The 27,332-nt window shown below is 40.8% G+C and overlaps 1 protein-coding gene and 1 pseudogene across 1 annotated transcript; both read left to right on the forward strand.

Moving 5' to 3' along the window:
• LOC109824494 overlaps window positions 1–20,345 on the forward strand; it is a 30,650-nt pseudogene extending 10,305 nt beyond the window's left edge.
• LOC109824485 (cytochrome b561 and DOMON domain-containing protein At3g61750-like) lies at window positions 20,541–24,914 on the forward strand. Its single transcript, XM_020391096.1, has 4 exons — window positions 20,541–20,911; window positions 22,064–22,472; window positions 23,159–23,442; window positions 24,222–24,914. The coding sequence occupies exons 1-4, from the start codon at window positions 20,750–20,752 to the stop codon at window positions 24,480–24,482; spliced, it is 1,116 nt and encodes a 371-aa protein (XP_020246685.1). The 5' UTR covers window positions 20,541–20,749; the 3' UTR covers window positions 24,483–24,914.

A 27,332-nucleotide genomic window follows, 5' to 3' on the forward strand; every position in this document is an offset into this window, starting at 1 on the left:
CAACTAGCTTTTAGAGAGCAGAATAAATGCCTAGCAAATTACAAATTACTTTTTCAACGCCCCCTCTTAGTTTGTAATTTTCAGCTGCTCTATACACTTGTCCATTTTCACTTGAGTGAGTGGTTTTGGGAAGTCGTCAGCTGGTTGCTCAGAAGTATTGACAAATTCCATGCAAATTTCTCCTTTGCTAACCAAATCACGAATGAAGTGATGCCAACCAAATCACGAATGAAGTGATGCCTGAGTTCAATGTGCTTGGTTCTAGCATGAAAGACATGGTTCTTGGTCATGGCTATGGCTGACATATTGTCACAATAAATGACTGTTTGGCCTTCTTGCTTCTGCTGCAAATCTAAAGTAATCTTCTTAACTAAACAGCTTCACATGCTGCAGTTGTTGCTGCAGTATATTCATCTTAAGCTGAAGATAAGGCCACCATAGGTTGCTTCTTTGAACTCTATGAACTTACCTTTGATCCCAAGCAAAATAGATAACAAGAAGTGCTCCTTCGGTTATCCACTAACCCGGCTCAATCACTATCAGTAAAACCAACTAACTTGCAATCATCGTCTTACATATACTTGATGCCAAAAAAATTTGGTACGCTTCAAGCAATGAAGCACTCTTCTTGCTACATCAAAATGAAGTTTTCTTGGCTCACTCACGAACCTAAAAATGAATCTTACTGAATACACACTATCAGGCCTTGTGTTTGTGAGATAAAGCAGCGATCCAACAAGGCTTTGATAATCCTTCCAACAAGGCTTTGATAATCCTTTGCATCTGCTTTCTTTGTACCATCGCTCTGCTGCAATTTTCCATTCAAAGCCATAGGAGTAGACATAGGTTTGCAATCTGCCATCTGAAACTTTTTCAGCAAATCCTCCACATACTTCTGTTGAGAAATAAAAATTTATCCTCTTAATTGCTTCACTTGAATACCCAAAAAGTATTTCATAAGGCCAAGATTAGTCATCTCAAATTCCAGCATCATTGCCTTCTTGAAATCTTCTATCGTCTTCATACTTGTGCTGGTGTAGATAATATCATAAACGTACAAACAAACAACAAGAAAATTACCATTAGCACCAATAATCATAATGTTCTCCAGCAAAAACTGGAACTTGATTTGATGAGACAGAGAGCAAGATGTTGCTATTGTTGGATAACGCTGCCGTGATTGATAGAGGTAGCTCTGATACCAAATTTGTTGGATACAACGGAAGATAAGCAGGGCAGCCCAGGGAATTTAGTTAAAAAAATAACTTATTGATGGTTTTTAGAGGAGATACAGAGCTGTTGCTCCTGCAATCTACAATTCTAGTTTTGAGCTTCTTTTATCTTGATTTTCTTATTTACAATGCTCAACCACTACTTGGTTTATAAAGCAGTACATTGATAATTCTAGAGATCACAATAAATAATTTTTTCATCTCCCAAAGACTTGGGAATACAAAGAGTCTACTGCTGAAGTAATCATGCAATGAATTAGCTTTTATGGTATGTTTGGGAGTTCACTCAGGGAAGGGAAGGAAGGGGAAAATTTTCCCTTCCTTCTCTTCCCCTTCATTACCCCCCAATTTGGGGTGTAACATTTTGGCACAAATTCCCCCCCCCATTCCCCTCCTCTATCCTCCTAAATGCAACTCTCAGACAAGTTTAAAATTACATTTCTCTTCCCCTCCCCCTCTCTACCCTCCATCCAAACAGGTCGTTAGAGAATAGAATAAATGCCTAGAAAATTACAAATTACTTTTTCAACACACATTCTAGGAATATATAATCATAATGCAAACAATGAAAAACCCAACCACAAAGTTCACACAGAACACACACGACCCACTTTCAAAGAGAACAAGCTCTTTACTTCACTAGATCTCTGATATAATCTAGAGCCTTCATACCATTACTAGAATTAAACATTATAGCACATTTATTTCCTATACTAGTGATGATTGCAAAAGCACATGTAGTTCGTGGGGTTTCTTTAATGAATTTGTTTCATAATTTATTAGTTATTAGTGAATCTAATCAGAAGATTCAGTAAGGCCCTTTTTATGACTTTCTCCCCATTTGTATCTCTTGGACAAAAGTGTCAACTATTATGAACTTAAGTTTCTGTAGGTGCCAGGTTACACATACACTGATATCATTGGTGCAAGTTATCGATCATAATGTTTTGTTCTTGATTCTATATTTTAATGCTGCATGATGATGTGCATTTCATTTTGGAAAAGCCAAGTCCACGCATAAGTCTAGGATCTACTTGTGAAAATCCAAATCCACGGAGAGATTTATGACCCACTTGAGAATTCAAATACAATAATTTATATATGATTGGAAGTCTTGATTATTCAAATCCTATATGTAGAATCGGCGAAAGATTTGGATCAGAACAGATTTTGGAAAGCATGAATCAGTTTGGATGCTGCACGGTCGACCGCGAGTGGCGCGGCGGTCGATCGCGGATCCTGTAATCAGTTTACGTGGGTTTTTATATTCTGTCCGGTCGACCGCACGTAGTGCGACGGTCAACCGCGAGTCGGGTCCGAGTTAGGCTGTTGGTTTTCTGACCCGTTTCGTTTTGAGTTGATATATAAGCCTAATCCTAATTAATTAGGGTTAAGCACAGACGTTTTGAGTAGTTTTTGAGAGGGGATTGCTGCATCCAATTGTGGGAGATTTGTGAGAGATCTAGAGGCTTTGTTCTAGAGTTTATTTGGTGAGATTTGTAACCCTATTTGTATTCTCTTGATTTCTAATAGTAAGAACCCCCCTCCTTACCCTGTGGACGTAACAACTTGTCGAACTATGTAAAATTCGTTTGTCTTGCTGTGGTATTGTGTTTGGCTTATTGGTTGTGATTTATTTTGTTCTTGTTCGTGTGCTTTCGAGCTTCCGTTGCGCACAATAAGTGGTATCAGAGCTTCATGTTTGGTTTGAGGCTTGTTCGAAGGATACAGTGAAGAATTCCTATTTGAAGAGTTAGATCGACAACATGGGAGAAGCAAACACATCAGGTTCGTCTCTTACGAAGGCGATACAGAGTCTGAGCATCAATCGACAACATGGGAGAAGCAAACACATCAGGTTCGTCTCTTACGAAGGCGATACAGAGTCTGAGCATCAATAACACGAAGACTCTTACGAAGGCGATACAGAGTCTGAGCATCAATAACACGAAGATTGATGTTCCGAAGTTCGACGGTAAAATCAATTTCGATTTGTGGAGGTGTCAGGTGATGGACGTGTTGGATGCACAGAATTTGAAGGAGACTTAAGTTACAAGAGAAATCCGCTGATATGGAGGATAATGTTTGGAAGAAGATGAATAGTAGGATTTGTGGAGTTATTCGATCATGTTTGACGTCAGATCTTATTTATGACGTAATGAACGAGACGTCGGCGAAGAGATTATGGGAAACGCTCAATGAGAAGTATCTTACGAAGAGCATTGAGAATCGGCTTCACTTGAAAAAGATGTTTTACCAGTTTAAGATGAAGATGAGAGTTTTCATTAGGGAGCATGTAAACAACTTCACGAAGCTACTTTTAGATATGGCCAATGTGGACATCATGGTTGAGAATGAAGATAAAATGATGCTATTTTTGTTCGTTGTCGGATGATGATTATGGTACTTTTGTTCTCACTGTGATCAATGGAAGAACTACTATTAGCAACAGGGAGGTGACCTCAGTTTTGATAAATTATGAGTTGAGGAAGAGTGATGGTGAACCCTCCGAGAAGACATCAGGAGATACATTAGCAGTTCGAGGTCGTAGTCCAAACCACCGTCATGTCAACCGCTTAAAATCGAAGAATAGAGGTGCCTATAAGAGTATTGATAGAAATCAATGTCGGTATTATAAAGGACATTGGAAGATTGACTGCCCAAAGTGGAAGATAAAAACCGGGAAGAACAAGGGGAAAGCTGTACAAATTTCAGAAGTGAATGTTGCAAAAAGTGTTGGCGAACATTCAAATTCAGATTCCTCGGGCTATTCGTGCCTTGCATTACCGTCAGTTTACTATGCTAACTCCACGAAGTGGATGTTGGATTCGGGAGCCACATATCATATTTGTCCTAGGAGGGATTGGTTCTCCAGCTTTGAGGAGCTGGAAAGAGGGGATGTCGTGCTTATGGGTAATGACCACGTATGTTCTATTGGTGATATTGGTTCAGTCCGGATCAGGATGCATGACAGTATGATGAGGGAGTTGAAAGAAGTGAGGCTTGTGTCACAGTTAACGAAGAAAATCATTTCTCTTGATACTTTGAAGGTAGCTGGTTATTGGGTGACCTTAGATGATGTTACAGTGAAGGTTACGAAGGGTTCTATGGTGGTGATGCGAGGAGTTAGGGAAAACTTCCTATACTACTGTAGGCATCGAAAATTGCCTATGGGTCTCCACAAACAGCTCAACGTTAAGGAAAGACGATGAACGTCACCATCTGGTTCACAGAAGCTTGATTGACGTCGACGAACGCTTGAAGTGAATCGACAAACTATGTGAAGCAACGGAGTTTCAGAATAATAAAGATACGAACTGATCGGGAGTTTTGGAGAAGAGGTGAAGCCCTGCCGGAGTGAAGAGTGATCGAGTACTTCAACGCAAGGGAGTTTCTTCATCAGATCTACATCACCCGTACCTGATCCTTAGTATTGTCCCGTTGCGATAATACTAAGAAGAGCAAATATCTCGCTTTATCCGAGATAGGCGCTTCAAGTTTCTAGATCTCCTCGCGGATCGACGAAGCTCTGGATTAGATCTGATTGCTAGGTAGTCCACGAATATCGACGTCCCCGTCACAGGCTAAAGACCCACGCAAGCAAGAGACGACGAACGGATCTTGTGTTTATTTTCAAGAAAGTTATAATTTTTATTTCTTTGTTGTTTGAATTCATTTGTAACGTTTGAAGTTTTAATGAAATCAATGATGAAGGTAACTTTTGACGAAAACAACTACTTAAAGGGCAAGACAGTTACAGGAGGTCTGACAATTTTTATCACTACAAAGGAGGATACTACCATCCTATGGCACATGAGACTAGGACACAGGTGATAAGTTTTTGCAGTCATTGGCGAAATAGGGGCTATTAAAAGGTGCTAAAACCTGCAAGATGGAGATGTGTGAACATTATGTACTTGGAAAGAAGACTAGAGTGAAGTTCGGCACCGCTATTCACAACATTTAAGGTAAATTGGATTATGTTCACACAGATGTTTGGGGCCTTTCTAAGAACACATCACTTAGTGGGGCTAAGTATTTTGTCATTTTCATTGACGACTATTCCAGGAGGAATTGGGTATACCCTATGAAGCATAAATATGAGGTCCTGGATATTTTTGTGGAGTAGAAGAAGAAAGTGGAACTGCAGACAGGTAGAAAGGTGAAGACTCTATGATTAGATAATGGTGAAGAGTATAAGAGTGATCCGTTTCTACAGTTTTGTCAGGATCACGGCATTAGACGACACTTCACAGTTCGAGAGACACCGCAACAAAATAGGATGGCAGAGAGATTGAATCGTATCTTGCTGGAGAATGTGCGATGTATGATGACGCAGAGTGAATTTCCTAGACCCTTTTGGGCCGAGGTGTTGGTTTATGCGAGCCATCTTGTGAACAGGTTATCGTGTACTGCGATACATGGGAAGACTCCTATGGAGCGTTAGTCTGATTCGGTAGCTAGTGACTATGAGTCGCTTCGGATATTTGGGTGTCCTGCTTATTATCGTATCAATGATGGTAAATTGAATCCGAGGGCGAGGAAAGCAGTCTTTGTAAGATTTAGGGAATGTGTCAAAGGTTTCAAGTTATGGGATCCACAGGACAAAAAGATAGTCAGCAGAGATGTCGTATTTGATAAGGCGTACATGATGAAGCCTCAAGTTCCTCAGCAGGTGGAGGAAGACCATATTCGAGAGATATCACTGCAGGTGGAGGATGATGTGACTCCACCCACTCTAGATAGTATTGTATCCTTTGATACTCCTACAGAGGTGACACTGGGAGGAGATGTGATAACAGCCGGACAGATAGAAGATACATTGGATTTTGAGGCTCAGGAGCAGGGTCATGTTCAGGAGTCCATTGCAGCGAATAGACCTAGAAGGGTGATTCGTCGGCCAGCTAGATATAATGATGTCATGGTCACATATGCATTATCAGTGGAGGTCGTTGATGACATGGTTCCTTCTATATTCAAGGAGGCAGAGTCTAGCTCTGATTCGATCTGGTGGAGGGAAGCTATGGAGGAGGAGATGCGGTCTCTTCAGAAGAACGACACTTGGGAACTTACAAAGCTACCTAAGGGTAAGAAAGCTATTGGTGGCAAGTGAGTATATGCGAAGAAAGAGATCTTCTATTGGGGACATTAGGTACAAAGTCAGGTTGATTGCCAAGGGATATGCACAGCTTGAGGGTGTTGATTATAACAAGGTATTTTCACCTGTTGTGAAGCATTCGTCAATTCGGATTTTATTGACATTGGTAGCCTAGATGGATTTGGATTTGGTCCAGATGGATGTTAAGACAGTCTTTCTACACGGAGATTTAGATGATGAGATCTACATAACACAACCCTTGGGATTCAAAGCTGCAGGAAAAGAAGATTTAGTGTGCAAGCTGAAGAAATCTCTTTACGGATTAAAGCAATCGTCGTAACAGTGGTACAAGAGATTCGACAGCTTCATGATTGGCCATGGGTACACGAGGAGCCCATATGACCCATGTTTTTACATGCACAAGCTACAGGATGGTGAGCACATATATTTGTTTTTATATGTTGATGATATGCTTATTGTTTCCAGGAATTCTTCGACTATTCGAAAGTTGAAAGAGGAGCTGTCATCCGAGTTCGAGATGAAGGATCTTGGTGAAGCTAAGAAGATATTAGATATGGAGATCGAGAGAGACAGGGTGAATGGGAGATTGAAGCTTATACAGAGGAGTTATTTGTAGAAGATGTTGAAGAATTCAGATTTGATGGCAATACAAAAGCAGTTAGCACTCCATTGGCTCTTCACTTCAAGCTTTTCAGCTAATATGTCACCTGTTTTAGTTGAGGACAGACATTACATGTCGAAGGTTCCATATGCCAGTGCGGTGGGTAGTTTGATGTATGTGATGGTGTGTACGAGGTCATATTTGTCACAGGCTGTGAGCATAGTATCGATGTACATGCACGATCCCGGGAAGGATCATTGGGAGGCCGTGAAGTGGATTCTACGATTGTAGGTGTCTAAAAATGCCTATAGGTTTTCCCACGCGGCTCGAGACAGAGAGAAGACAATGAACGTTGCTATTCGAGTCACAGAAGCTCATTTGACGACGACAAATGCATGAAGTGAGTCGACAATCCATGCGAAGCAACGGAACTTCGGAATAATGGAAACATGAATTGATCGGGAGCTCCGCGTCACTTACAAAACACGAAGCGTCCCTCGTGTCCCATTTACTCCACATATAATTCAATCATGGGAGCTTGTAGATCTCCTCGTTGACTTTTCGACGCATTCTGAATCGCGCGATTCGGAGTTCGGATGATGAAAATACGGCGAAAACGGACGGAACGTGCAGACCGAGCCCTGAGCCAAAGTCAAGACACCTCTTTGATGTCTCGGCCAACCCGAGACACCCAAAGGTGTCTCCGCTTGGCCGAGAACTCCAAGGTGTCTCGACTTGAAGTGTCTCGGCTTGGCCGAGACACTCACAAGTGTCTCGGTCACGCCGAGACACCCACGTGTGTCCACAGACCCGAAATGCTGTTTTTGCTGTTTTGAAACCGTTTTTCGACCGTTAATCACCCGGATTTGTTTCAACTAATCTGATATCATTCATGAACGTGATTAAGTGGTTACAACTGAGGATAAGAGGGAATCAACCATTCTTATCCGATATCCGAAAACAGGGGTATCGAAGCCTATAAATACAGCCCCAGTGCCTTCATTTTTTCAGATTTCGAATTCTCGAGCGTCGGCGAAGCCCTGTCGAATTGAGGACTAAATAGCCACAAATTTCAGAGAGGAGGAGATCGGATCGAGTTCTTCAAGCATAAAGAAGGAGAGTTCGACAGATCCGCAGGCCATTTCTTTTCCTTGAGATCGCCCCGTTGCGGTGGTCTCGAGAAGAGTGGTTATCTCGCTGTTACCGTGATAATCGTTCCGGTTTCTTGATTCCTTCACGAATCAACAAAGCTCTGGATCTGATTTGATCGTTTGGTGGTCCACGGATATCAACATCTCCATCACAGGCCAAGATCCCACGCAAGCAGAAGACCGATAAATGATGTCTGCGCTGTTTGACCAGAATTATATTTTTATTGTTTAAGAGTCTTATAGAAAGACAATCTTTTTGTATTTTCATTATAACGACTGAAGTTGTAATGAGTACATCAATAAAGAAACTAAATTTCTCCCCAAACAAGCTGGCGATCACAGTGGGAGCCAACAGCCTCGCTGCCGAGGCTGTCGTGACGCAACCGACGATCAAGATCCCGGTGTTCGATGACATCGAATACGAATTTGACCAGCAGAAATTCAAGGAATATATTTCCTCCAGATCTTCTTCTTACAAACGCAGGAAAACCACTGTCGCGAAAAACGTGCCTTCAGATCCGAAGACCAGGGCTGAGCCCGAATGCAGTGGAAGACCCCTCTCCGGCCTCCAAAGAAACCAGATCCAACGTTCATGACAACTCCTCAAAAATCAAAGAGTTGCCCGTTGAAAGTGCACCATTGCTGACGAAGAGGGCTCGTTAAAGGCACCGTCAACATCTCGCGCGTCAATTTGCCAAGGCTTTGGAGCTTGTTGACGGGATCTGCTATGATGCGGATCTGAAACTCAGAAGGCGCCAAGTGTTCCAGCAGCAAGCAAATGCTCCCTCCTCCAAACCAGCAACCAATGAATGGGTTCGTGTCAAAAAGACTCGTTCAACTCTTGAGGAGCGTATCAATAAGCGCCGCACATTGCTAGCGCAGACAATGATCCTTGTACGGAAGGCACAGGAGTTGCAGAAGAAAAAGGTGGTCAAAAAGTCACCAAAATCTAAGCAAATTTGGATGCCAAAGGCCAAATCAGCGCCTAAGACAAAAGTATCCGAGGCTGCTCTCCGGTCTTCGTCAACTCCAGATCCCGCTCCTATTGCTCCCGCACCTCCGGTGAAGCCCTATGACAGCGTGGATTTCTTCAAATCTAGAATTCTATTGAAGGATCGCCTCGTTTCTCTACCCGAAGATCGAGGCAAAACGCCTGTTAAGAAACACTTGGGACCGTTGAAGGAGCCCGAGCAAATATCTAGATTGGGGGTCGTACACGACCTCCTAACAAGTTGATTCCTGTAACCGCCCACTTAGGGGTGCGTACGGAAGGCCAGGAGCCCGTTAAGGTTTCACCCTTAGAAAAGTGTGATTCCAAACGTGTGACTCTTATCGACGCCAACAATGTATTGTTTACTCAGAAGAAAACACGTCAGATAGACGAACGCGTTATACCTGAGAATTCATGTAAACAGTCGATAGATTGCTCTGGGCATAATGCCGATGAGTTGTACTATCGGGCTGGGGGTACGAATAAATCTCGAAAGAGAAGTACCCGAAAAACGGACTCTTACTGTCCGTGTACCAAACTTATCAGGACAGTATTATCAGCGTGTAGCTGTCTCAAGACCGTTCCACAGAGGGTCTCGGTATTCCAAAGGCTTTCCTATGAAGCGTCGGAAACCAAGCCAATGCGTTTTCATAGAAAAAGATCAGCTGCGCAAGACGACGAACTCCCAGAAGTCACTATCAATATGGCTGATAAATGGAAGTCAACGCGAAGTTTCAGTTCTCGTCATTTTTCGGACGTATCCCAACGTATAACTCGGTTACGCGCAGGAACTACTATGCGTAGGGACTATCAGATGATGAATAGCAGATTATCCTCAGATGATGAAGCATCAGATGCGAACTCTGTCATCGCTTCTGATAATACGGTGTCCAGCATAGGACAATCTCGTGAGGCGTTCATGATCAACGCTGAACAAATGACCAAAATCATCGAGGATGCTTTGGCTAAGCAAAAAGAGAATTTCAAGTTCGAATTGGAAATAGCCATGATACAGATGAAGGAAGAGCATCACCGACAGATGCAGGTTCTGTCCAATCAACTTGGTGAATCTAGCCGCCGCACCTAGAACGTCGGTCGACAGCGATCCAGAAGTGGACGAAATCATCATGACCGACGTACCCCCAAAAATACTGGGGGTGATTCAAACGCACCCCCTACAGATAACAATGCTCGGGGTGGTCCCGCCGAAGATAATAATATCGGGGGTGACCACATTGTTCAAAACATGATACAAACGAGGACGAGAAGAGAAAAGACCTCGAGAGCAAAATTAACGTTCTAATATCTGCTCGAGAGGTAAAGAAGACCAGCATTCCGTGTCCTTACCCGAGAGAGTGGGAGTCGATCCCGTATCCGGTTAAGTTCAACTTAATCAACTTCACGCCGTTCGATGGGAAGGGCTTGCCCACTCAGCATCTAATCTACTTCAAGTCCCACTTAGGTATGATCTCCGGCAATGAAGCCTTGATGGTTCGGTCATTCGTTGGCACCCTTCGCGGGCCTGCTTTCGATTGGTACCGTCGTCTCAAGTCTGGAAGTATCAACAGTTAGGACGATATGGAGAGCTTATTCCTCGATAATTTCTTTGACGACAACGCCGAGATATCCATCAAGACACTCTTTGAGGAGAAACAGGAAGACGAAGAGACGGTCGACGACTTTATCAAACGTTTCCGGAATAAGGCAATGAACTGTCGAGATCCGATCACGGAGGACTTTATCCTTCAAACATGTCATAAGAACCTATCTATTGAGATATTGAAAGTTATGAGAGTCGCACTGTCCCAACACATGGAAAGAGTTGAAAGACGTGCAGAAAGCAGGCCGAACGTTTCCTCAGAAAAAAGAAAGCCGAGAAAAGCCAACCGATGGCTAACCCTCCGAACTCAAGCTTCGTCTCCCATGGTAAAGGGAAGGCCTCTGCAGCTGCTGTTGATGCTAATCAAACGTCACAACAGCAATCCCGGAGACAGCAAAAGATTTCAGGTCCGAGACTCAAAAAAGAGTACTCCTTCAAGGATGAAGATGTTCCAGCTATTTTCGAATCCCTCCTTAAAAACAACAAGATCAAGCTATCACCTATCGTAAATCAGGAGGAAGCTGGCAACACCGTGGATCCAAAGTACTATGCGTACCACAGGAGGGTCCTTCATTCCACCAAGGATTGCTTTACTCTTAAAAATAGCATCCAAACATTTGTTGAAGCCGGTGTCATAACGCTCAATTAAGTCGAACCAACACTCCGACAAATATAAGAGTATAAACTACTCCTTCCGACACTCCGACAAGTATAAGAGTATAAATTGCTCATTCCGACACTCCGAAGAGTATACGAGTATAAACTGCTTCTCATCACTCCGACAAGTATAAGAGTATAAACTGCTACTTCCGACACTCCGAAGAGTATACGAGTATAAACTGTTTCTTACCACTCCGATAAGTATAAGAGTATAAACTGCTCCTTCCGAGACTCCGATAAGTATAAGAGTATAAACTGCTTCTTCCGACACTCCGAAGAGTATATGAGTATAAACTGCTTCTCAAAACTCCAACAGGTGTATGAGTCTAAACTGTTTCCTTTCTTTCACGGGAAGTTCCTAAAGAATACCATGCCTGGTATTCTTAAGGATAACCCGGTCATCCAACTAAGTACAATGTTAGATCTGATTTCGTAAAGGAAGCTGGGAGTGGATGATTCATGTAACGAAAAGTTCCCAAAAGAATGCTATATATTGTGTTCTTAGGGATAACCCGATCCCTACAAAAAAGGGATAGGGATGAATAAGAAACTCCCACTTAGACACTAAATGCTGTGATCAATTCCACCAGCTTCCGAGCATTCTTTTGCTGAGACGAGATTTGATCACTTGGTTGGATCAACCTTCCCTCACAAAAAACTCCTACTGGTGTTTGATGATTCAAAATCTTCCACCACAAAGTCCCCCACCGATCAGACTAATTGACAGTGGGTCCACCAAAATTTCTTTCGTTTAAATCCACTCAAACTCCCGTTACGTCTGTGCACTCAACACTCACTTCCATTGTTAGAGTCCGGACATAGTACTCGGAATTTTAATCTCTTGATCATTGACAATTGTCAAACCCATCCGTGTTGAGTATTTGTCACTTAACATCAGGAACTCTTTTTGAGTGATTTGTATAAGTCAACACTCCCACTATGACTTATACTCCCACTCTCACTCTTATTTGGTCAAACCTTTAAACAGTTAGGACCACAACCAAAATCCCCTCTCAATTCTTCCAATGAACAAGATGTCCACTTTCAAATCGAATAATCAAACATTCCTACAGTTAGGATCATCTCAAACTCCCACTTGGTCAAATCTATAAGAGTTAGGGCCAAAGCCAGAATCTCCTCTCGATTCCTTCCATGAACGAGAGGTCCATTTTTAATTTGAGCAAACGAAAGACTTCCACATTTTTCGGCCAAACTAATAAAAGTTAGGGTCGAAATCGGAATTTTATCTCAATAAATGAGGAATTCTTTTATTGGATTAAGCAATCAATCCTATAAAAGTTAGGGTTGCTTGAATCTTTCCGATTCTCGGAGTGGAAAACCCACTCCTAGTTTCACCTTTCCGGATTCTGAGGGTGGAGATCCCATTTCGAGTTTCATTGGCAACTAGAGATAGAATATAAAATTTTTCCTCTTCGGTTTTGGGAGATAGAATATATAAATCTTTCTCTCCCATTTTGGGTTCGTCTTTACCCCAAAAGAAGACACCATCTTTCAACTTCAAAATCCGTGCTTCACACGCGCGGAGAATTTTATCCCGAATCCTAAGTAGGGATAAGTCAATACCTAACACGCGTTGTCGGTTTAGTCTTTCACCGATTAAAAAAGACACAAGAATTTTAGTCTGGGGAATTTTATCCCGAAGCCTAAGTAGGGATAAGTCAGCGCCTAACACGCGTTGCCGGTTAGTTTTTTGCCGTAAAAAAAGAACAAAAACCCACATATTCGAAATTATGGCAGGCCGTTATTAATAACGCCAAAATTCGCGCCTTACACGCGCGGAGAACTTTATCTCAACTCCTAAATAGAGATAAGTTTACGCCTAACACGCGTTGCCGGTTAGTCTTTGACCGTAAAAAAAATAAAAGCCCATATATTCAACATTATGACAGGTTATTAATAACACCCAAAATCCGCGCCTTACATGCGTGGGGAATTTTATCCCAAATCCTAAGTAGGGATAAGTCAATGCCTAACACGCGTTGTCGGTTTAGTCTTTCACCGATTGAAGAAGACACCAGAATTTGAGTCCGGGTAATTTTATCCCGAAGCCTAAGAAGGGATAAGTCAGCGCCTAATACTCGTTGTCGGTTAGTTCTTGACCGTAAAAAAGAACAAAAATCCATATATTCAATATTGTAGCAGGTTATTAATAACGTCAAAATCCGTGCCTTACACGCGCGGGGAATTTTATCCCAAAGCTTAAGAAGGGATAAGTCAGCGCCTAACACGCGTTGTCGGTTAGTTCTTGACCGTAAAAAAAAAACAAAAGCCCATATATTCGACATTATGACAGATTGTTATTAATAACGCCAAAATCTTTCTCTTACACACACGAAAAATTTTATCTCAAATCCTAAGAAGGGATAAGTCAACGCCTAACACGCGTTGCCGGTTTAGTCTTTCATCCATTAAAGAAGGCATCGGAATCCAAGTCTGGGGACTTTTATCCCGAAGCCTAAGAATAGATAAGTCAGCGTCTAACATGCGTTATCGGGTAGTCTATTCCCGTAAGAAAGACGAAGTCTACGTATTCAATATCGTAGCACTAAAAGAGTTAACTTTTTTAGCACAACGTTACATGTGAAAACGGGTTTAAACAATTCATATGCTAGCCCGACTCAAACGGTAGTCGGTAAAAACACGTCAAATCCGTTGATGGTTGAGGATTTGCCAAAAATCATGAGTTTGCATCTGATACATGCGGTCGGGTAGTCTATTCCCGTGAGAAAGACGAAGTCTACGTATTCAATATCGTAGCACTAAGGGAGTTAACTCTCTTAGCACAACGTTACATGCGGAACAGACTTAAACAATCCGCATGCTAGCCCGACTCAAACGGTAGTCGGTAAAGGCTCAACAAACCCGTTGATGGCTGAGGGTTTGCCAAAAATCCTATAAATACAAGAGTCATTGACGTATCAGCTCCATTAGTTGGTCTCGTGACTCGAGCATCCAACAACTTCAGGATAAGATCCATATCTGCAGACGAATCAGCTTTAACGGTTGGTCTTGCAGCCCTAACTATTGGGACCGTCATGCTCCAATACCTTAAGAGCTTAAACTGTGTATACTCCAGCAAACGTACAAGTATAAACTGTGTTAACGGCTATCGATCCGAAATCCTAAGGTCAACGTCGGTCAACGCGTGATCCTAGGTCAACGCCAGTCAACGCGTTGCGATGAAAGTCAACGTCAGGCGATCCGAAACCCTAGGTTAACGCCAGTCAACGCGTAATCTTAGGTCAACGTCAGTTAACGCGTTACGATAAAAAAGTCAACGTCGGGCGATCGAAACCCTAGGTTAGCGCCGGTCAAAGCGTAACCCTAGGTCAACGCCAGTCAACGCGTTGCGATGAAAAGTCAATGTCGGGCGATCCGAAACCCTAGGTTAACGTCGGTTAACGCGTAACCCTATGTCAATGTCAGTTAACACGTTACGATGAAAAAATCAACGCTTAGCGATCTGAAACCCTAAGGTCAACGCCGGTCAACGTGTAACCCTAGGTCAACACCAGTCAACGCATTGCGATGAAAAGTTAACGCCGGACAATCTAAAACCTTAAAGTCAACGTCAGTCAACACGTTGTGACGGAGATAGTCGGTTCTAAGTCAACTCGACGACACGAGCCAAAATCAACTCACCAGTTTTGATTCGAAACTTCGACGACGGCCAGATGATAAACGCAGCGCTGGAAGAACTTTAGCTATTCATCAAAATAGACTGAAAATCGAAGGAGTCAAGAATTAAAGCTAACTACAGGTCCTTTTACACCGACTGAAGGTTGGACCGATCACATCCAAAGTATTTCAGCCTCCTCTATAAAAGAAACGAGACTGAAACATTTTGGAGGGGTATCTGTAAGCGTCTAAAAATACATATAGGTTCCCACACGCGGCTCGAGACAGAGAGAAGACGATGAACGTCGCTATTCGAGTCACCGAAGCTCATTTGACGACGACAAACGCATGACGTGAGTCGACGGACCATGCGAAGCAACGGAACTTTGGAATAACGGAAACATGAATTGATCGGGAGCTCCGCGTCACTTAAGAAACACGAAGCGCCCCTCGTGTCATATTTACTCTACATATAATTCAATCATGGGCATTGTTTTAAAAAACCTCCGCCTAGTCCGCTTAGGCGTACGCCTAGACCTAGGCGGTACCTAGGCCGCCTAACTAGCGCCTAGCGCCTAGGCGGTATTTAGATTGCCCACCTAGATTTTACGAGCGTTTAGGGGAGCAATGTCTGCTTACATAGATTGCACCCTGTAGGCCTTGATTGTGATTTTATGTGTCGTAGCATATACGTCCTCCAAACTTCATTAACCTCCAAATATGAACATTTCCACTACCTCCTCCGACCTTCAGCAAAACCTCATCGACCACCACTTAAATGAAGAAAGAAAAAAAACGCTCAGAAACCGCTTAGGCGCCCGCCTAGGCGACTAAGCGCTGGGCGCCAAGTCCGACGCCTAGAAGCGCCCAACGTTTAATGTAACATTGATCATGGGAGCTTGTAGATCTCCTCGTCGGTTTTTCGACGCATTCTGAATCGCGTGATTCCGAGTTCGGATGATGAAAATACGGCGAAAACGGACGGAACGCGCAGACCGAGCCCTGAGCCAAAGTCAAGACACCTCTTTGATGTCTCGGCTTGGCTGAGACACCTGGAGTGTCTCGGCCACGCCGAGACACCCACGGGTGTCCACAGACCCGAAATGCTGTTTTGAAGCCGTTTTTCGACCGTTAACTACCCGGATTTATTTTAACTAATCTGATATCATCCATGAACGTGGTTAAGTGGTTAAACCTGAGGATAAGAGGGAATTAGCCGTTCTTATCCGAAAACAGGGTCCCGAAGCCTATAAATACAGCTCCAGGGCCTTTATTTTTTCAGATCTGGAATTCTCGAGCGTCGGCAAAGCCCTGCCGAATTGAGGACTGAATAGTCACGAATTTCAGAGAGGAGGAAAAGATCGGATCGAGTTCTTCAGGCATAAAGAAGGAGAGTTCGACAGATCCGCAGCCCGTTCCTTTTCCTTGAGATCGTCCCGTTACGGTGATCTCAAGAAGAGTGGTTATCTCGTTGTTGCTGAGATAATCGCTTCGGTTTCTTAACTCCTTCGCGAATCAACGAAGTTCTGGATCTGATCTGATCGTTTGGTGGTCCACGGATATCAACGTCCCCGTCACAGGCCAAGATCTCACGCAAGCAGAAGACCGATAAACGATATCTACGCTGTTTGACGAGAATTGTATTTTTATTGTGTAAGAGTCTTATAAAAAGATAATCTTTTTGTATTTTTATTGTAACGACTAAAGTTGTAATGAGTACCTCAATGAAGAAATCAACTTTCTCCCCAAACAACGGTATGTTAAAGGCACCGTGGATGTTGGATTGATTTTCCAGAAGAGTGAGAAGAATAGACAGGATTATTTTGGTTACGTGGATTTAGACTATGCGGGGATCTTAACAAGGGCCGGTCTACTTTAGGATATATGTTTACATTAGCAGGAACACATGTATGTTGGAGATGTACACTTCAGTCTACAGTGACTCTCTCTACTATAGAGGCAGAATATATGGCAGTGACTGAAGCTGTTAGGGAGGTTTTGTAGTTGCGTGGATTGTTAGAGGACTTGAGGATTGCATAGGAGACTCTTCGGGTATATTGTGATAGCATGTTGGCTATCTATTTGATAAAAAACCAGGTTTATCATGCACGCACGAAGCATATAGATGTCAGATTTTACTTTGTTCGTGACGTATTGGATGATGGAGACGTCATATTGGAGAAGGTCCACACGAAGGACAACCCTACGGATATGTTGACCAAAGTTGTTTCAGGTGTGAAATTTGGTCATTATTTGAAGCTATTGAACATTCTTCAGTGTTGAGAGCCTTTGGAGACCATTTGGGTGAACTACGTTCGGCTTGGTTCCTTGGACAAGAGGATACGTAGGCAGTCATGTTTGATACAGCCGGTTGGATTTGTTGATTTTCGATGGGGGAGATCGTTTGAGCTCTCTTTTGGGTTCCCGACTTGTTGTGGAATGAGTCTGTTGTTGTGGGTCGTTTCCACTTCGTCTTGGACGCAACAAGTTGGACATTTGGATATTTTGGTGTCAGCTCAGTTTTGGTAGAAACGTTCGCCGATGTGGAGAATTGTAGAATTGGTGAAAGATTTGGATCAGAACATGTTTCGGGAAGCAGGAATCAGTTTGGATGCTGCACGGTCGACCGCGAGTGGTGCGGTGGTCGACCGCGAACGTGCACAAGACAAGGATTATTTCTGGACTTTTGACGGTCGACCGCGAGTGGCGCGGCGATCGACCGCGGACCCTGTAATTAGTTTACGTGGGTTTTCTTCTTCTGTCCGGTCGACCGCACGTGGTGCGGCGGTCGACCGCGAGTTGGGTCTGAGTTGGGCTGTTGGTTTTTTGACCCGTTTCGTTTTGAGTTAATATATAAGCCTAATCCTAATCAATTAGGGTTAAGCAACGACGTTTTGAGCGATTTTTGAGAGGGGATTGTTGCATCCAATTGTAGGAGATTTGTGAGAGATCTAGAGGCTTTGTTCTAAGATTTATTTGGTGAGATTTGTAACCCTATTTGTATTCTCTTGATTTCTAATAGTAAGAACTCCCCCCCCCCCCCCCTTTCTTACCCCGTGAACGTAGGCAACTTGCCGAACCACGTAAAATTCGTTTGTCTTGCTGTAGTATTGTGTTTGGCTTATTGGTTGTGATTTATCTTGTTCTTGTTCGTGTGCTTTCGAGCTTCTGCCGCGCACAACACTATATTTCTCTGAAATGTTACAAGACTATTAAGAACAATTACAATTAGAGTCCGATGAAGTTTTCTTTTACAAAAGTTTTACTTTTCTACATTTAGCATCATTAAATCTCTGTTCAAGCATAGGAACTAAGTAAATCATGTATAAAAAGGAAAGAGATGGTTTAACTATAACTAAGTGAACTGAATCATCTACATATTTGTCCAACTATATGGCTAGAACCTGAAGGGTCCATATCTACATCCGATAAGGTTTCGGATCTATTTTTGGGATTTATATCCTCTATAGTAGGTTATTAAGTATGGTTCCACGATCCGAACAGTAAAAATTTGGTCAGTCGGATTAGGTTAGCGGGTTGTTGGGCCATGTTGTCACCCATAGCCATGACTATGAAGTTTAAACTTTCTGAGAATTCATCCATTGCTATTGCAGTTGAGAAAGTATTTGGTACCATAATTGTGATATAATCATCCAATGTCAAGCATGGACCAAAACTTTAAAAGCTGAATTGTAGATTTTGCATATTTAATTTTTTTGTTATTTCACCTTCTAATTTTTTGCATAAATGCATTGCTCGCAGGGCGATACTATCACAGTTCACAGAGGAACAAATGAGTAGATATGAATCCTTTAGGAGATCTGGCTTTCAGAAGTCTAATATGAGAAGAGTATGTTTTCTTCCTTGCTAATGTTTGTATACTATGAAGAAATTTCTTAAGAGAGACATGTCACTATTCCGTCATGTTGTTATATACGTGTTCCCTTTTTTTAAAATGATGGTTTAGACTTATGCTACAGCCTATAGAAGATTGATTTGCCAGCTTTTCTTTTGACCTCCCCCAGATATATTTGGATTTGCTATTTTCTTGTAACTGAGGGTGACCCGTGGTATGATGCTTCGGTATCACTGAGATCTTGAGCTCACTTCTATGGTTTTTCATGGGGATAATGAGAACCATTGCTCTAATAATGTCATAAGCATCAGTTCTTATGTTGCGCTCCATTTGCTGACTTCAGAATCTTACTTACTTGATTCCTCCTTTTGTTTTTTCACGGTTTTTTGGGAGACTGCTCGTTTTGACATGTTTACAGGTGTTAACAATATGTTTTTAAGATATATTGACATAAAGCTAATTATTTAAATTGTACTGTGACATAAAAAAAATTCACCTGCTCTATCTCAAAATCTGATTAGATCATCGAACCTCTTTGTCAATTGCACATGTCAGGTAAAGCATATAGGTTTTTGGACGTTTAAGCATTCTGTGGATGCTGTTTGGGTTAGCTTGCTTGCCTGCAGTGGAGTCATCTTTCCTTCACATCTGGATCAAAGACCATTGATTAAAACAGCAATGGCTTAGAAAAACTGAATTCTTTTGCTCCTCACTGATTCCTATTCTCTTCAAATTGATTAAGGTTACAGGTCACCTTATGCGTCAGACCTATCAAATCTTGTGAGAACCTTATTGTACTGATGCACCTTACTTACTTCATGACACCATGATTTTGTTCTATTCGCAGCTATTAACGAGCATCACTGGGAGTCAAAAAATTTCCATGCCCATGACAATCGTTGTCTCAGGAATAGCAAAAATGTTTGTTGGTGAGCTAGTTGAGACAGGTAAATTTAAACTTAGTGGTGATTGTTCCATTAGTCAATGAGTATTGCTTGTTTTTCTTGTAATCTGCTTCATACTCTCTAATTTCAGAGTATTTCATAACTTGTTGTCTTGAATGTTCCATAGGTAGGACAATTATGATGGAAAGAATGGAAACTGGACCAATTCGACCTTGTCACATAAGAGAAGCCTATAGAAGATTGAAACTCGAAGGGAAGGTACCTAGGAGGTCAGTGCCAAGGCTTTTCCGATAGAAGACGGCTTCTATCTATAAAATTAGCGAAGGATCATTGCTCAAGCTAATTCAACCTATCTAACGTTTTCAGAAGGTAACTACAGAGACCAGTTGGCCTGGGATAGCATAGAAATGGTTTTATCGGCAAGCGGTGACAATCTTTGCTAGCTCTGCTTTTGTACCTGTAAAAGTATTAAGTAAACTAGTTTTATGGCATTCATTGGCTGTGTAACTTGTTAAATTATGAAGCTACAATGATAATTATATTGGTATTGGTCCCCCACCCCCCCGGCCGTGTTAATGGCCCTTCTTGTGATTGAAAGCAATTTTATAGAATATAAGTTTATGCTTCTTGCTTGATTAGTAGCACTTAGAAAGCCCAATGTGAAGCTCGGCCCAACTATAAGCCCACGAAAACGACAACGCCCAGTCCATTGCGGCCCGCTGATGAGAGGAAGCGAACGAATTATTATCATTTCTTTTTGTTTTTGAATGAATTGAGTTGGAGAGTGATCAAGAAATCATGATGGTATTTCTCCATCACCACCAACCCCCATTCATAAGAACTAACCATTGTCGTCATGATTTCAACTTCAACCTTCAGTTTCAAGCAACAGCAACTGCCCACCAACAACCACCACCACCAACCACCAAAACGACGACAAAACCAGCGAAAATTACAGCAACTCAAATCCTCACTAGCTTCTGATTCTGCTTTCAATGGCTAGTGTTGCTCCCTCTGTCCTGCTTCTTCTTGCTTTGGTCCATAAAGGGTATTGTCAGACGGATAGCTGTGCTTCTGACCTGAGCACATTTCTTCCTTCTCCTTTCAATGTTTCTGGTCTCAGCTGCAAACCCATTTGGAACAGCTTCATTCTGAGAGTAATTTCTTCCTTCTCCTTTCAATGTAGTAACAACTTTCAAACATGGTGGATCTTACTACTGGGATCCAAACGTGTTGTGTTTTGTCGTCTAATTTATGAAATACACTGGGAATATGAGTGCCTGACAAGCGATTTGGATCCAATATTAAATGGGCTTTAACCATCTCTTGTCGGAGCATTCTCAGTCTGCCATTTGATGTCTTTCAATTTGTTAAATAATTAATATTAGCTTCATATACGTTTAAAATGAAAAATATTATAAGGCACTGTTCCAAGGAGAGGAGACTCGCAAGGAAGAATGGTTTACTTCTTCTTCCCCTCTTCTAATTAGGGTGTGTTTGGATATCACTGGGGAAATTAAGGGAGCAATATGGGAGAGAAGAAAGGGAAGGTAACGGGATTCACTTCCCCTAGGTTTTATCCCAATTTGCGGGGGGTGTTAATTTCTATTGATTAGAGGGAACACTTTCCCTAAAAGCTTTTTGAACGGGGTGAATAGGCTCCCCTACCTTCCTTTCTCCCCTATTCTCCCCTGTACAGACAGGTCTAGTGCTTTCTTCCAGTATGTGTAGTTGTTCCTTTTTTTCGTCGGATGTGCATTTTATACTAACTAGGTTTAAATGCAGATATGTCCATTATAGTGACCTACCGTGGAGGTTAGCCACTTGTTATCCCTAAACGCTTTTATTTGAATTGATGCCCTCATATCCAAATATAGTCATCTCCTCGCGATTTGCACCCATCGTGTGGGTATCATCCGACGTTAACGTGGTGCGAAGAGAGCTTATAATAATTCAGTGTCTTGTAGAGGGACCCCCATATTCTGTTATGTGTTGAACATACATCCTACAAATTGTACATCTACAAATAGGTGAGAGAAGTTAGTGTGGGAACCAGGGGACCTGAATGCTAAACGAACATTTTTGGATAAAAAGTGGCTTACCTTCTATGATTGGTCTGTATCTGCAGTTAATCCTTTATCCTATTTGTAACCATTTTTTATTCTAAAATATATCATAAACAAGATTCAGCTTTCCCCCTTTGAAACCAATGAATTCTTTCACGCATTTGAGACAAACTAACCATTACGTCCTGTTTCAGTATCACTGCACCCAAGTTCTAATCCTTCCCATATTTCTATCACTCGCAGTATTCACAGGATCAAGATAACGTTTTAAACATTGTACTCTCTGCTGTATATACATCTGGATGGATTGGTATAGGATTTTCAAATGATGGTATGATGGTTGGCTCAAGTGCAATGGTTGGTTTCATTGGTAAAGGAGGCAGAGCACATATCAAACAATACTATTTAAGGGGCCAATCAAGCTCAGAAGTCATTATAAATGAGGGTCAATTGACAGAAACAAATGTAAAACCGGCCATTATTCTTTATGGAGTTAACATCTACTTAGCATTTCAACTGAAGTTCTCGTCTCCTGTTAGTCAGCAGCAGCTACTCTTTGCTTTTTCAACCGCAACCCCAAATAACTATCAGCTCACCGAACATGATGATAAGATATCTATTTCCTTCGACTTTTCAGGAGATTTTTCAGGAGGTTTGCACATCTAATCATTGTTATTTATTTATGGCCAACAGAGTGCACTTTGTCTTGTTGCCATGTTTTGCTTGCGAGAAGTGCTACTTTCTGTTACCATGATGCTTCATATTATGCGGAAAAAAAAATTCCTAACTCGGAATATTTTGACATGACATGACGATTTGATGGTTAAAAACAATAAAATAGGATACTTTTGTGTTTAAAAATGGGCAGGTGTAGAAGTAATACCTAGGATGAATATATAAGAGGAAAATTTTGAAAAGTAAGTGTTAGCAAGGATCATATATTACTTCTAAGGTCGCCCAAACCTGTCTGTGGCTTCTTTTAACTACGTTAATAATATATTGAGATGGGTACAAATTCTAGTTAACTAGGGCTTGATGCTGCTCTTAAGTATCCGCGTTCAGATGCGCATGCTTTCCATATGATAAGTGGTTCGACGTGTGCGCTAAAATTCCTCTTTTGATTGACAAATTGATTTTTCTTGAAAGTTTGCACTACTCGTAGTGATAAAGCGGCAGCCCCTTCCGATTTACCAGCTGAAGCTATCAACTTGAAATCTTTTGTCAAACAAACAAATTTAAAAAAAAAAACACGCACTTGGAAAAAGTCTGTACTAGTGAGAAGGCCTCGGTATCATTTTTGAAGTACCTGCTCAATTTTAAAACTTCCTTTATATATAGGTACACCTCCTACCTCTTTATATCCGTACAAGCTGAAAAGGAATCATGGGGCCTTAGCTATATTTGGTTGGGGTGTTCTTCTGCCAATCGGGGCAATCACAGCAAGATACGGCAAAGGATGGGATCCATTATGGTATTATATCCATGTAATCATGCAGTTTGCAGGATTTATCATAGGCCTTGCTGGCGTAGTTGCGGGGATTTCACTGTATAATAAGTTGCATTCAGATGTTTTCGCACACAGGGGACTTGGTATCTTCGTCTTCGTGCTTGGTATTCTTCAGGTGAGCCAAATGACATTTCTAAGAGCTATGATTCAACTTGAATTTTACACACAAAATGCCCTCTTCATATAATGGTTGTTCGTGGGAAGTATATCAGGACCCCCATGCGTTTATGTTACGTTCAATGCTTATTTGAATTGAAATTTGGATGACTAGTTTATGACGAACTTTGGTTTTAGATTGTCTTTCCTTGGAGGTTCGATAACTGCGTACCGAGTTGGGTTGGTTGGGCTATTTCAACATGCAAATGCTATCAACACAATTTTGAAACGCGGAGTCCGAAAATGAAAATCCGAGCGGGTATATATGATCTGGAAATGAAATTTTAAAGGATTTCTAACATCATTAACTCATGTACCATATGTCGTCGAAATCTAACGCTTCAGAATTGTCATAAAGCTGATTAATTTTTCGCCAATTTACACATGATTTATGTGTAGTAGATCAGATCAAAATTCTGTAAAATTTTATTTCTACATTAGCTCATGTGTAGTAGATCACATCTGCCGGTTTGAATTTTTATTTTCGGACTTTGATTAACTTGATTCAAACTGAGTTAATATATTTTGTTTATTCATCTATCTATTTGTATTTAGTTAGCTGGAATCTTGCCTTAGTTTCATCTGGGGCGACAAATTTTTGTTTCTACAGACCAAAAAATGATGTGTTCTTTCCCAACTAAACATAATAGAAAGTTAGAAAACATTTAAGCCATTTTATTTGCTATATATCATCATTTTCCGTTCCCATCAAATTTTGATATAATATATTTTTCTCAGGTGACTGCATTCTTCATACACCCCGATAAAGACTCTAAGATCCGAAAGTACTGGAACTGGTACCATCACTGGGTTGGGAGACTCGCTCTGTTTCTTGCATCAGTCAATATTGTACTTGGGATTCAAGTTGGAGGAGCAGGAAATGCTTGGAAAGTGACGTATGGTATTAACCTCGCTCTGATCTTAATAACTACTTCGGTGTTGGAAATAATGTCATGGACAAGGTTGTCCAAGAAATTTGTTTCCCCTCCAGCCTTTTAGATAGTCTATCCTACATACCGTTTTCAGCCTACTTGTCACCGTTGAAAGTTCTCGTTTGTTCCCATTTCCTTTGAGCTAGACAGAACTTAGTCGGAGTGTCGATATTGAAAGTAGTTACAAGTTCATCTGTGAATCTTCAGAGCCTTAAGAACTGTTTGTCAGACTCATGATTCAGTTGACTATGCATGTTGTAACTCAAGGAGAGGCGGCAAAAGCAAGGACAGGGAAAGAAAAAGAGGAGAACCAGAACAAGAGGAGTGCAATATGTTGTGTTGTGCAGAGTCTTTTGTCACAATATTTTTTTGTCAAGGGTATTGCATCAATATTTTCTTCATTTTGGTAACCGGAGTGCATTTTGATATGACCTTTTCACTATGGATGTATGGTGAGACATGGTAGATATGAAATATTTTAGAGGAAACATTAATCTGATAGGAGGCTACAAGCACTCTGGTTCAAATCGTCTTTTTTTCTTAATTGTGTTGATTGTGTTGTGCTAATAGAAACCCTGCACATTTTTGCTTGTGAGTTGTGTGAAACCCAGGAACCTGCATGAGAGTGTAACATTCTCAAGCTAATTCATGCATACTGAACCTTTGTGTATCTAAACCTTTTAAGCTGCATAAAAATAGTTGATGGTGCAATAGCATAGAGAATTGAGATTTTAGGAAGCCAATTCAGAGAATATTAGTTTATCACATCTTAGATGTAAACAGAGCAAGCCATTGACAGGATCAACTGATGTTTGACATTAAACAAATAGAAGGTAATTTGGATTGTCTAGATAGAAACGAATATCTGGTACTGCCTTCAACATCCACCATGGCATGAAAACTCCTTGAATCTTATCAATATGCCTACCTATGTCTATCAGATATAATTCTAGAATATTCAGGATGTTCTCTAGCCTAACACATGCAGATTCAGTCGTTAGGGGGAAAAACACTATTTTGGCAATATGTATTCCAAGAAGTCTGGTGAGATTCATTGGTTTCAGGATTATTTTGACAATCCTCGGAAATTTAGAAATAGCCTCATTAGAGGAAAGGAAAAAAAAGGAGTAGATTTTATCACATGGCGACAAATAAAAGCAGAAATCATGATTCTTATTGCAATAGATAGAGCATCAAAATTCAGATCGTTTCACAATTAGCATTATTTTTTTCCAAAAACATACAGGCCAATAAAAATTGAAAATGAAAAGCAAAAGGGAAAAGGTAATGGTATTAGACTGTTCAATGATGGGAGGGAATTAAGTTAACAACTCCAACCTTACTCAGGTAATATATGAGGTCAAAAATGTTGTATTCTCCTATCACCTCTGAAGTCCCACTTTTACAAGTCCTCATAGTGCAAAGAAAACAATTCACCAAAAAAACCTGCAAATACCACACAAAAATGATTACATCAGGCAAATTTTGCAGGTAATTGAGTTGAGTAAAATATCTAAGGGAGGAGATGAAAATATCTAAGGGAGAAATTGAATAAGTCGTATTACTTATCAATAATGATAACAGCAACAATAATTCAAATACAAAGTCTACAAACAGGTGACTTGATTAACCCATGAACTAAATCTAATTACTCTTTTAGAACAGAAGGTATATATTATATAACCGTCAAATGAATCACTTCAGGTAGCCAACTCGCCCAGGTCAATATCAGTCTATGGGTCCAAATGGCCTACAAAGTTTTGTGCCAATATGCATTGAAGGAAATGGAAGCTAATACTCATGGCTATTATAGATTTTCCTCCAAAAATCTGCAAGTATGATGCATTATTTCTTTTCTAATTTCTAGTTACAGATCTCAAACATTATATAGTAGAGACTTCTCTCCCGGTGTTTCCTCACTATGTTGCTCTACTTACCCGCCTTTCATGCAGTTGAAGACCCAGTGTTTTAGGTTATGACAATTGGTTTTGGCTATTAAAATTAAGAGCATTATCTTGAAAAGTTCATCTTTGATTAGGCGAATGAGAGTGCCCAGCCCTCTTCTATATTTAGCATTCAGTGACCAGTCAATATCTGTCCTGTATGCATTTGGTACAAGTGCAATCTTATGTTGGTGTTTATCTACTGTATTCTGAAATTGTTCCATACAAATAAATCTAAACCAAGATATCATGTTCCGCCTACATGCATACAATGCCATGACTGAGTACTATAAACAACGTAAGGAATAAACTCGAGAAACAAGTTATGTGTTACCACATATTCTAGGTGTTTTATTCCCTATTACTGTGTCCCGACAATTTAATTATTTTCATGTAACTGAGTTACTGCAACAATAGACTATTTGCAGCACTCCCATACATGCATAAGGGAGACAATATGAGCCATGAAAAAATGTTTGCACACCAATAAGGTCAAAACGTATTTTCCGAGACCGTCCAAGGGCATTATATTTTACAGATTTTTTTTCATTTTGAATTTGAAAAAATATCTAATAAGAAAAAAGGGACAAAATTGAACATCTGCCAGAAGATGGACAGTAATTGTGATTAGGGGTGGAAATGAACCAAATAATTAACAAATAGTTCGATAATTATTTGAGTAACTATTCGGTCATATTCAATTCAGTAGTTCATTTAACACTAAACAAATATTTTTTAGTATTCGAGTTTACTAATGAATAGAATTTAACCAGATGTATATTCGATTTGTTTGTCCATCAAATATTCGTTTAAAAATTGATCATTTATTATTTGTATTATTGCATATATGATGTCATATTTTTTACCCACTTACCATTTTTACTTAAGTTTTATGTATTGATTTTGAAACTTAAATAATCTTAAATCTATTCTCTAATAAAAATTTTAAATTATATATATATATATATATATAT

The sequence above is a fragment of the Asparagus officinalis genome, chromosome 1 (assembly GCF_001876935.1).
Source record: "Asparagus officinalis chromosome 1, Aspof.V1, whole genome shotgun sequence".
NCBI classification, from domain to species: Eukaryota; Viridiplantae; Streptophyta; class Magnoliopsida; order Asparagales; family Asparagaceae; genus Asparagus; species Asparagus officinalis.

What these genes read in the sequence shown, in the direction of transcription:
- LOC109824485 (XM_020391096.1), top strand. Translation starts at nt 20,750, where the DNA reads ATGGCTAGTGTTGCTCCCTCTGTCCTGCTTCTTCTTGCTTTGGTCCAT. An exon ending in GGAACAGCTTCATTCTGAGA is followed by an intron (nt 20,912 to 22,063) that starts GTAATTTCTTCC and finishes TATCACTCGCAG; the next exon opens with TATTCACAGGATCAAGATAA. An exon ending in TTCAGGAGATTTTTCAGGAG is followed by an intron (nt 22,473 to 23,158) that starts GTTTGCACATCT and finishes CTTTATATATAG; the next exon opens with GTACACCTCCTACCTCTTTA.